The 12551-nt window shown below is 40.3% G+C and overlaps 1 protein-coding gene across 2 annotated transcripts in view; it reads right to left on the reverse strand.

Annotated features, from left to right (window-relative positions):
- Positions 1-11673, reverse strand: part of Ahcyl2 (adenosylhomocysteinase like 2) — a 189194-nt gene extending 177521 nt beyond the window's left edge. For both annotated transcript variants that reach the window (XM_046455069.2, XM_046455068.2), the window contains exon 1: positions 11251-11673. In XM_046455069.2, the coding sequence (XP_046311025.1) occupies positions 11251-11613 (363 nt within the window). In that variant the 5' untranslated portion in view covers positions 11614-11673. The remainder of the gene's footprint in view (positions 1-11250) is intronic.
- Between the last annotated feature and the right edge of the window lie 878 nt (positions 11674-12551).

Raw genomic sequence — 12551 nt, forward strand, 5'->3', positions numbered from 1 at the left:
ATCTTTTATATTACAAATAAAATAAATTTCTGATGTAATAAAGATCAAAATATGATAAACACAACCATAAAAACAGTTGAAGAAAATAGAGAAGAATTTCTTTATAAACTTTAAGTAGAAAAGGCCAAGACACAAAATGTTAAAGCCAAAAAGGAAAAAAAATGGTAAATCTAACTATATTAAAAACTTAAGGGACTGGGGTTGTGGCTCAGTGGTAGAGCACTCACCTAGCATGTGCAGGGCCCTGGGTTCGATCCTTAGCACTACATAAAAATAAATAAAATAAAGGTATTGTGTCCAACTGCAACTAAAAAATAAAAATATTTTTTAAAAAACTTAATAAAGTTATAAGTCAAGAAAAAATACAGTAGGAGAAAATATTATACTATATACACAAAGAATTAATAGCCAGAATATTTAAAGATTTTCTACAAACCAACATGAAAAACCTCCACAGAAGTGCAGAGGTTTGTATCTGTGTTTGTTTTTTTTTTTTAAGTAGCTTTGTTTTTATGTGATGCTAAGGATTGAACCCCAGTACCTCACATATACTAGGCAAGTGTTCTACCACTGAGCCACAACCAACCCTTTTTATCTGTTTTGTTCACTGCTGTATCCTCAGAACTTGGCCCACAGGAGTCACTCCATAAATAATTTGTTAATGGCTATGAAGAGGCAATTACAAGAAAAAGACAATGAACTGCCAATCTGTGCATGAAAACATTCTCAGCATCACTATAAGCAGAGAATACAAATCAAAAGAACGGTAAAAGATTTTCCCCAAAGATGTAAACAATATAATGTTTTGGTAAAGATGTGGGGAAAATCTTGTCTCATATATTGTTAGCTGATATGTAAAATGGTACTACATTTAAGGCAACATAGCATTATAAGTTTAAAATATAAATATCTTTCAATCCCCAAATTCTACTTCTAGATATCTACCTTAAAAAAAAACAAAACACTCTACAAGAACACAAAATGCATACTGATAAGTACTACAGCACTGTTTATAAAGAAAGAAAAAAGGTTAGGTATGTATCAGAGAGAATGCTTAAATAAACAATGGTAAATTCTTTGGAAATCAATTCTACAATTGAAAAGAATGCCACAACCAAACATACTGATACAGAAAGAACTCCAAGACAGGCTGTTAAATTACAAAGGAACCTGCCAAACAATGTACACAGAGTATTTTCTTATTTATGCATGTTATTATAAAACCATAAACTTCTCTCTATATAAATCTGAATGTAAATTCGTAGGGAAAAAAAAAAAGGAAGATAATCTGATAGTAAAGATCACCTCAGAGAAAGGGAATAAGACATTGGCTGAAGACCAAGGAAAGATTTCAGCTTTATTTAAGTTATTTTATAAGAGTATAGTCAAAAATTACTTGCATAATTAAAAACTTTTTTTTAGAGGCTGTGGATGAGGCTCAATGATAGAGTAAAGGCCTTGGGTTCAATCTCCAGCACTCCCCTCCCAAAAAAGAAAAAAAAATAATGGAAGTGCCATTTAACTGATATGAAGAAAACAAGAACAACATATTTTTGAAATTAGATAAATAATTCAATGTAGTTCTACTGCAGATATACATACAGAAGATTGGCATTCAGAAGAGTGGTCTCTTAGCTAAAGGAATAATTTTGGAAGTTGCTTAGATGATTACTTAAAGACACAGGAATGGTATGGATGACTTGGGGAGAAAACAATGAAAAAAAGTAGAGGGCCCAAGGGCTGGGGTTGTAGCGCAGTGGTTAAGAAATTGCCTCGCATGTGTGAGGCACTGGGTTCAATCCTCAGCACCAATAAAAAATACAAATAAATAGGGTTGGGGTTGTGGCTCAGCGGTAGAGCATTCGCCTAGCATGTGTGAGGCCCTGGGTTTGATTCCTCAGCACGACGTATAAATAAATAAAGGTATTATGTCCACCTACAACTAAAACACATATATTTAAAATAAATAAAAGATATGTGTCCATCTACAACTAAAAAATAAAGAAAGAATAGAGGGCCCAAGACCAAAGAGAAATAGTCAACAAAGAAAGAATACGGAGTAGAAATCAGATGAAAACTAATGAAAAGCAATGTCACAGATGCCAAAGGAAAAGACAGAACCTTTCATAAGGAGCTGGCACAAATGCTGGTAAAAGATCTAATAAGAGGAGGACTGAGGGGCTGGGGATATAGCTCAATCGGTAGAATGCTTGTCTTGCATGCACAAGGCCCGGGTTCAATCCCCAGCACCAAAAAAAAGAAGGACTGAAGCTGGGCACTGTGGCGCACACCTGTAATCCCAGAAGCTAAGGCAGTAGGATCATGAGTTCAAAGCCAGCCTTAGCAATTTAGCAGGCTTAGCACAGCCCTAAGCAGCACAGCACTCCTGGGTAACTGGCAAACACATAAAAAAAGATGAGGATTGGAAAAAAACAGACCATGCTTCCCAATATTATGGAAATTAGAGCAATGTTAGCAAGAGGATTTTATTTTGGTCAGAATATCAGAGTAGGAGTGGGTTAAAGAATTCATGAAAGAGGGAAAAAAACGTGTACATACATAGAAAACTCCTTTTCTGGCTGTAAAAGACTACAAAGACAGGACAGTAACAGAAAAGAAAAAGGCAAGTGGGATAGGGTTATCAAAATGGGGGTTGTGGCTCAGTGGCAGAGTGCTTGCCTAGCATGTGTGAGCCATTGGGTTCAATTCTCAGCACTGCATATAGATAAATCAAGGTCAATCAACAACTAAAAAAATCTTAAAAAAAAAAAAAGTGGGAGATAGTACAGCAAGTCTGAATTCTAAAGGCAAGAATGCAGCAGAAAGACAGCTAATGGGGACAGGGTTGTGGCTCAGTAGCATGTGTGAGCATTGGGTTCAATCCCCGGCACCACATAAGAATAAACAAATAAAATAAAGGTATTGTGTCCATGTACAACTAAAAACAATTTTAAAAATAAAAAGAAGACAACTAATGTAAGAATTCTTTAAGAAGACAGAAGAACTGGGTGTGGTGGACCATGCCTGTAATCCCAGTTATTTGGGAAGCTGAGGAAGGAGGATTGAAGGTTTGAGGTCAGCCTGGGCAGTACATATAGTATGTATAGCAATACGTGTCTCAAAAAATAAACAGGGTTGGGATGTAGCTCAGTGCTAGAACATTTCTGGGTTAAATCCCCAGTACCTCCAAAAAAAAAAAAAAGAGAGAGAGAGAGAGGAAAGAACATGATTAGAGCATCTGTGAAGGGCTTGTCTAGATACTTCCTCTATCAAAACAGGAAGGAAGGAGGAAAAGATGAGTTCAAAATACACAAGTTTATAGATTTGGGAGACAGAAAGATAAAGTTGTCATTTGGTGGTTTCTGTTTTTATAATGAAGCATAAGGCCTATCACTGGTTTAAAAAAAATGTGAGAGATTAATGGAATATTACTCAGCAATAAAAGAGAATAAAATCATGGCATTTGCAGGTAAATGGATGGAGTTAGAGAAGATAATGCTAAGTGAAGTTAGCCAATCCCCCCCAAAAAACAAATGCCGAATGTTTTCTTTGATATAAGGAGACTGATTCATAGTGGGATAGGGAGGGGGAGCTTGGGAGGAATAGATGAACTCTAGATACAGCAGAGGGGTGGGAGGGAAAGGGAGGGGGCATGAGGTAATTAATGATGGTTGAATGTGATGATCATTATTATCCAAAGTACATGTATGAGGACACGAATTGGTGTGAGTATACTATGTATACAACCAGAGATATGAAAAATTGAGCTCTATGTATGTAATAAAAATTATAATGCACTCTGCTGTTACATATAAATAAAAATATAAAACAGTATGAAATAGTCATTTGCAATAAGTAGGAAAGTGAACTTACTAGAGAGATGTACAACACTGCTAGGCAAATGCTGATTACACAGGAGGCTGATAATTATGGATAGGGACATTGATCTGCCTGGTTTTCTGATTTTGTCTACCAACTCTCAGCTCCACAGGTACAAGCAACTAAGAAGACAGATGGTTAGGTTCAACTAGTGCATCACTAAGAGTTCTGCAACCAGCAGAAGTCACTTCCAACAAGTAAACAGAAAAAGAATTTACACAAAGGATATGAGGTAGCTTTCAGGGTGAAGAACCCTCTTCAGGGATACAGCTAAAAACACTGCCCCAAATTACAGAATTGGGTTAGTAAAGATGTCATGATTAGTAGTGCCAAGCAAAAGATGTGGCCTGGTTTGCACCATTATAGTTCTAGATATCAGGTGCCAACCTTAACAACATTGTCATTGTCACCCCATGTCTTGATCTTGCTGCCAGGGACTGATACTACATGGGGATTTGTTGAAAATGGAAGGGGATATTGTGAAGAATGTTGTGGAAGGGTTGAAGCAGCTGAAAAGATGAAGAGAGTGGTAAAGGGACTGAGTATAAGGAAGATAATGGATGACACAATGTCACGTAGTGACTAAAAAAATAAACAAGGATGTGAGGCATGATGGTTAAAGCCTCATCATGGAAGAGGGTAGAGATCCTGAGATCTCTTGAAGAGATTTGAAGAGAGAGGTTTTAGCAGCAATTAAACACAACTGAAACAGACTTCACATGGGAGTTTGGTCAGAGCAGCAGGGGTTTGGCTATGTGACAAAGCCTCCTACTGCTGCCATGGGCAATACTGCATCTCACTGATCCCAAAGGCATCACAAATTGGCAAAGCCTTAGGCAAGTTAATTTCTCTCTTCAAGCCAGTATTTTATCAACTATAAAAGATAATACAATTCATCTGATAAAACTGTTATGAGGCTTAACAGATGAGATAGATGTCTAGCACAAAGTTAAGTATTCAGTAAAAGGTAGTCATTATAAGTGTCACCAAAGCCAAGAGGAAGAGTTTCCAAAAACAGGTAGTCAACACTATCAAATCTTTTTAAATGATCAAAAGGGTAATGTTGGGGGCTGGGGTTGTGGCTCAGTGGTAGAGTGCTTGCTTCACACATGTGAGGCATTGAGTTCAATCCTCAGCACCACATAAAAATAAATAAAGGTATTGTACCCATCTACAACTAAAAAAAATGTTTTAAAAAAGGGTAATATTGGAACACTGCAGGAGATAAGACAATAGAGAAGATGAAGTTAGTTTTAGTGTTGAGTATGTAATATTCAGAAAGGCTTTTAGGAGCTGACAGCAGTGCACCACCTATAATCCCAGCAACTCCCAGAGACTTGGGAGGCTGAGGTAGGTCAATCACAAATTTGAGGCCCAATTAGCAACAGAGCAAGACCCTGTTTCAAAATAAAAAATAAAAAGGACTTGGAATATAGCTCAGTGGTAAAATACCCCTTGATTTAATCCCCAGTACCAGAGAAAAAGAGAGAAACAGAGAGAGACAGAGACAAAGAAAGGAAGGAAGGAAAGGGGGGGGGGAAGGGGGAGAAGCACAAAAGCTTTAAGCCTTATAGTCAGCAACTCAACCAGCAGCTCTAGTGCCCATTTAATATAGGTACTAATCTAAGAGCTAGCAGGTGCCCCAAACTGACACATTTCTACTGATGGACCCTTGAAAACAAAATAGGAAAACACCACCGATGTATGCAAGTGTCCAAGACAGAAAACAGTTTATTGAACTGTTGCAGAATATAGTTGGCAAGGAGGGAGAATGAAAATTAAACACATCTTAAGTTATTTACTTTAATCGAAAATAGTTTTAGATTAAGAACTGTTAGAGAATAAACTTTTTCCTTTTTCTTTCCAAATCTCTGGCCATAAATCATAAAGACTATAAAAAGCTCCCACAAATTTCAAGCTTACTAAACCTGTCATTGGGTGACCAGATTTTAGCTCCTCTAATTGTGCCTTCTACTGGAACAAAATGGCAGAGCTGTGGGTCAGACCAATTGTCAAGATAGTTCTCCTCCCACCCACCTCAGATGTTAGGCTCTGAATATTAAACAAGAACTACCATGAAAGAGACAGCATATTCTTCATAAACTCAACTTGATAAAGGGTCTGAAATAAAGATTACAACAAATCTCTTTCCTCTCTCACTATGAGAAATGGGATAATCTTCAAGGAAATGATACAATAACTTACTCTCCCTTTTTCATGAACTACTATTCATTTCTTAACTGAATACTATGGATAACTATTTTCTCTCAAAAAATCAAACACAACTGCAAACTTCTAAAATAGCTCTTAAAATAATGTTTAATCTTTCCCAAGCTCAAGGAGAAGAGTATTCACAAATAATACTAGTCAATAAGTAAGAAACTATTTATTATATAACAAAAAAAATCCACAAAAAAAAAATCAGATTAAGATTTAGCTGGGCACTAAAGCACATGCCTGTAATCCCAGCCATTTGGGAGGCTGAGGCAAGAGGATCAGAAGTTCAAGATCTAACTTGACAACTTAGAGAGACTCTGACTCAAAAAATAAAAAGGGCTGTTGAGTGTAGCATCCCTGGGGTACAATCCCCAATACCCAAGAGGGAGGGAATAAAAATTAAAAAGTCAAATCCTAAATTTTGAGCAGAGGAATAATTTGAATTGAAAAGCTCCAGAATTAGGGCTTTGGAGTCAGATTAGGATTGTTAGCTCCAACTTATTACTGGGCAACCTTCAGCCAAATTTCTAACCTCTCCAACCTCAGTTTCCTCAATAAATCATACACTACCTTAAGAGTTTCTTAAAAGTATTAAATAAAATAGGAGCAGGGCACAATCGTGCACATCTGTAATCCCAGTGGCTAAGGCATGAAGATTGCAAGTTCAAGGCCGGCCTCAGCAATTTAGCAAGGCACTAAGCAACTGAGTGAGACCCTGCCTCAAAATGAAAAATAAAAAGGGCTAAGGATGTTTCTCAGTGGTTAAGCATGCCTGGGTTCAATCCTCAGTACTCCAAAAAATAAAATAAAATAGTATATAATAAGGCTCTAAGTACCAGGTCTGACATACAACAGGAATCCATAAACTGTCATTTTCTAATATTCAAAGGTTTAATAAGTTTGATTCAGAGAGAAGGTAAAACAAACAGCAGAGGAAAATCATTAACTGAACAGAAAGGAAGAACATATTGCTCGGGTATGCCAGGTTTATAACTTTAAAATTAAGGAAAGTTTCTCAGTTAACAGTTAACCACAAATGTGAGACTGCATCATTGATCTTGAAATGCTTCTCTGTATGTGATGTTCTTCCTCCCTCCTTCTAATTTAACAATTTTTTGAGCTGTACATTTGTACAATTTTCTCTTGTCCTTTTCCTAAAGTCCTGACTCACACTCTCCTTTCTTCGGTCCTGGGATGACCTAAGCCTTAGCCAGACAGACACACCTTAGAGTTTACTGACTATTCTAAAGATTTCAGGAAGGCTAAGCATGGTGGCACATGCCTGTAATCCCTGCAACTCAGGAGGCTGAGGCAGCCTCAGCAATTTAGCAAGATCCTGTCTCAAAATAAGAAGGGCTGAGGATGTAGCTTACTCATAAAGCATCCAGGTTCAATCCCCAGAACTGTTGAAAAAATAAAAAAGTTCAGGGAGAAGGCCAGAACCAGCACCTAAGACCTAAGAGGTCAGAAACAATCCATGTGACATAATGAAAAAGACATGGGATAGGGAAAAAGACAGATGTAAATGTAAGTCCCACCTCTGCCACTTCCTAAATGTATAACCTTGTACAAGGCACCTACTCTCTCTGGACCATATTTCCTCATCTGTAAAACAGAAATAATGACAACCATATCTCATAATATCCTTGTCAGGATTACAGAAACACTGACAATTCCTGGCACATAAAAGGCCAATAATGGTAACTATTATTAGGGTCCAACTGCCAACTAACTCACTGAACATTTTGCCAGGCTGTACTTTTCTAACTGGCAAAGGAGTCACACTGTTCCTACATTCCCATGCCTATAGCCAAAACATTCCATTTCTGTAATCTATAATTAACCAAATCAAGAGTTTAAACAATTCAGGGCAAGAAAGCACTAAATCCTGACAACAAAACTAGTGCAAGGTTTAAGTTTGCCAAGAGAAATACGGAATCTGTTTGAACATGGTCATTACCCATAGTGATGTAAGCACAAGTCAGTTGAGGTTCCTGGGCTTGGAGTCTTATTATCAGAAAGTCTTTTAACTTTTCTGAAATAAATCAACTTCTGCCTTGTTTTTGCTTCTGTGCTCCAACTTTCCTATCACCCATTTCCAAGAACACAGGGAAGAGATCCTCTCAACGGTCACCTCATTTACTGTAGAAATTTTCTTCCCATTTCGCAAAGTACTTCTTACAGAGATTTCTGGTTTGCTTAGTTCATTTAATGTGAGCTTATTAAATATATATATATATATATATATATATATATATATATAGGGCTGGAGTTGTGGCTCAGTGGTAGAGCACTTGCCTAGCATATGTGAGGCACTGGTTTTGATTCTCAGTACCACATATAAATAAATGAATAGTTACATCAACATCTAAAAAGATATTTTTAAAAATCATTATATACAAATATATAATAACCACAATGACAAGATCTGGTCCTCAGAGCACCAGGTTACAGGATGGAGGCAGGTGTCAAAGATAAAATGTGCACACTGTATGTTCATTCTTACTGACTACTACACTTGGGAATTCTGCTCTTATAAAAAGTTTATTTCTGAGACTGAAGATGTGGCTCAGTGGTAGAGTGCTTGCCTAGTATACAGAAGGCCCTGGGATCTAGCCCCAGCACCACCAAACAAAACAAAACAAAACAACTGTATTTCCCTTGTGTGGGTAGGCAGAGTAAAAGAGCTAAGAAACTAATGACAAATACATAAATGGAGTAAGGGAAATCATCAATGGAAATGTGATTTAACATAAACAAGTTTGTACATGAGTTACAAAATAAAAGCAACAATCACAAGTGACACAGTCAAAGGCAACTTTTTCAAAACTAATGTTCCCAGTCCCTTCAAACATGAAATTTCATAAAAGCAGAAAGGAGTCAAGGTCAGAATGATGATTTAAATAGACAATCAAGAAAGGCTCAATAAATCCAAATGTCACACTGCAGTTCCTTGATGAGGTGACTTTCTACTGGGGGAAAGAAGGGCAGACTTGTACATTTCTTTTCATTTAGCCAATATGATATCAAAAAAGTCAAGATTCTGTCTCTAAAAAGCAACTCTGCAGTGCCCTTACTTTTGTTCAACATCTGCATCTTTGTCCAGAACTCCACCTGCTTAACTTTCAGCAGAAAAGTTTTTTTTGTGCAATTAACATTGTCTAAGGCAAGCTCAGCCCTGTCTTCCATAGCCTTGGGCTGCTGAGTAAATCTAGAATCATGGGACATACACTTTGATACTGAAAAACAACAAGAAGGAGGTGGTTTAGTGAAAATGAAAACAGCCAAGAAGCACATCTAGAATTTAAAAAAAAAAAAAAAAAAAAAAAAAACAGACTCTGGTAGGTATGCTGCCTTGTTATTTTTTAACGTCTTTATATAGAATCTATTGAACTGTTGTGTACCGTTCAGAGGAGGTCATGGGAGCATAAAAATCAATTCTTCATAATAATGATAGCTACAATTTTTAAGACCATACTAGATGTGATAAATTCAAGGCTAAGATCTTTGCAAATATTTCTAATTCTCAATCATAATTAGTATCTTTATTTTATAGAAGAAGTTAATTTGTAGAATTTGGAAATTATCCAAAAGCTAGCAGTAGGAGTACTAGAACTCAAACCCAAGTCTGCCTGACTAAATTCCATGCTCTGAAAGCAATTTGTTAAGCACTTCTACCCTTAAAAAAAATCTAATTACAGATTTTAGACAGAAAGAATCTTAATCACAAGAAAAAGATTTGGCCAAAGTTTATAAAGCATCCAAACTAGTCTAAAATATGCTTCAGAACTCCCAACTCTCAAGTAGATACTTTCAGCACTGCTGCCTATGCTTCCTCCTTCACTATAATTCCTCCTAGAAGATTCATTTTACAAGTGACAAGGGCATTGTCCTAAACAACTCATTCAATCTTGTACCTAATGTCATTTAACACTGTATTTGGGTAGTCAGATTGAAAAGGTTACCTGCTATACCTTAATCATAAAAGCAATTACAACAAAATGTTTGGCTGATCCAAGGTTCCAATTCAGCTCAGTCCTTCACTGTAAAACCAGTGCAGATTTCACACCCCTTTATTGCTGTTTTGATAAAACAATTAAAAATAATTCACAACAATTAAAAAAAATTGCTGTTTGTATTGTGCCAAGGAAAATAGAACCATAATCCCTTTTTACATGACCCACATCTCTGTATTTTCCAATATTTACCTTTTTTCCCCCCTGTGCTAATTTGGCATTGAGAGAAAGGTATGATGGATAGCCAATGTTCGGGTAATATTTTACATCTAGGCATGCTTACTCTTCGGTATTCTGAGGCCTCCCCACAACTATGTATGAGAGAAGCTGACAGCTGAGATAGAAAGCCACAATGATCGCTTTCCCCAAAGAGAGCATTTCTTGCTAACGCTTTCTCATCACAATGAAGGAACCGATACAACCACCATTCTCTTCATACACAATCTAATAATACTGACCCAACTCCTGAGTAAGGTTACAAACCTCTTAAGATAAAAGAGGGATGAATCTCTCCATTACCCTTCTACAATTAAAGAAAATGCAAGAGTATTACAGTTGCTGAGAAGGAAAGGCACAGCATGAGTACTGCTTTGGGGAAGCGGTTGGCCACAGAAAGAGAGAAAGTCATCATCTGTACAGAAGCCAGACAACTCAGAGGACTTCCATGAGAGCTAACTACTGCTTACTCGTCCTCCAAAGAGAAAAGATTTTTCCACCTTTATTGGTGGGTGGGCTTCCGAAAACGGCAAGGTTTTTCTATACTACCAAGATCTCCTCCTCGGATAGTCCGGAAAATAACAAGTGGGAGTGTTGGGGCGCGGGGGGCGTAGTATAAGGTGCCTCTCTTCCCGGTGCTTATTCCAAGTAGTAGTGGAGAGCGCTACCTCCATGTTACCCCTAGCGAAATACAGCCGTGCCACTTGGAGTCTCTGCTCCTCAGCCACGGGGGGCAGGTGGGGGCAGCTCCAAGAAGGTAGGCTTAAGCGGGAAGGGGTCTCACTGCCCCCACAATAAGAAAAGTGAGAGCGTGGAGGGTGGTGCAGCTTTGCCGAGAGAATCTGCGGTTCCCCCTCGCTCCCCTCCCTCTCTCCCTCTCCCCCTCTCTCCCTCTCCGAGCTAGGCAGCCCGGCCCCAATACCTTCTTGACTGTGCGCGGCGCCTCGGTGACTGTGCCGTCGGGGCTGACCAGGGCCTCGCCGCCGTCCCGGTGCCGCTGATGCTGGTGATGTGGGTCGCTCCGCTTCATGGCCGACGCCTGAGGCACCTTCCCGGCGGCAGGGCTGAGAGCGGCGGCGGGCCCCGAGCCCGGGCCCGGGGCCGGGGGCCGCTCCGCTGCTGGAGCCGGAGCCTCAGGATCCCCGCCGCCTGCTGGAGGGGCCATGGCGCCCACTGCCGCCGAGCTCAGTCCTAGTTGCGGCTCCGCCTCAGAGGGGCTCAAATCCTTCAGGTCCACTTCAGGCACCTTGGCGGCAGCCGCTGCTGACACAACCTGCACCGACATCACCGCCTCCGCTGCAACCCGCGGCTCAGGCTCCAGCTCCGGCTCCGGCTCCGGCTCGGCCCCGCCTCCCGCCTCCCTTCCCCTTCCCTCCCCCATTCCCCCACTCCTCCCCTCCATCGCCTCCGCTCCCACCCCCTTCCTCCGCCCGCCAGTCCGCCTGCCAGCCTCGGCCCCTCCAGCCCCTCCCAGCCCCGGTCCGGCTAGCGCGCGAGGCTCCACGGAACCTGTAGTGCGCTTGCTCCTGGTCGCACGCGGAGAAAAGACCGTGGGACCTCAGCCCCCGACCTACACTGCGCGTGGGGCGGAGCCGCGAGGCCCCCTGGGAGTTGTAGTCCCCTTGGCCTTCCTTCCAAAGTGGGGTTCTGCGGCGGAGAGGGAGCTCCAGGGCCGACGACTAACGGAAAGGAGGACGGGTGACGCGACGGAGGGAATGAGGAAGGGAAAGCCTCTAGAGGACTTGTGGCTACCGGGGAGGGAAAGCCAGAAAGCCTAGAGAAAGCGAGGGAGGAATGACTCGCTCCCCTGACTGTGTAAATTTCCTCCGTGTGCGCGTCTGCAATCACGTGGCCTGGCCTTTAAAGGAAAAAGCGGTGGCGTCACGTGAGGAGAGCGCCTGCCCCAAGCTTGAAGACTTGGATTTTTTCTCTGTGAAACTGGGAACCTAACACCTTTCTGAACTTAAGTAGCTTGGTTTTTAAAAAGAATGAAATAGGTTTTTACCTGCTGCGGGGGTTTCCGACACATTCTGGTCTTGGAAGCCAGAATCAATTCCAAAAAAAATTAGTTTCCACTTGATTGAAATTTCACTGCTGAGGAATTAACACGGTTCCTTAAATGAGGTCGTGCCAAACAAGTGTTTTGGGTTATTGTTGTTGTTGTTTGGTACAGGGGATTGGGTGTTCCACCACTAAGCTACATCCCCAGCCCTCTTTATTTTT

This window comes from Marmota monax, unplaced genomic scaffold, assembly GCF_021218885.2.
Source record: "Marmota monax isolate L192 unplaced genomic scaffold, Marmota_monax_Labrador192_F-V1.1 WCK01_AAM20220418_F8-fsc00131, whole genome shotgun sequence".
Lineage (NCBI taxonomy): Eukaryota > Metazoa > Chordata > Mammalia > Rodentia > Sciuridae > Marmota > Marmota monax.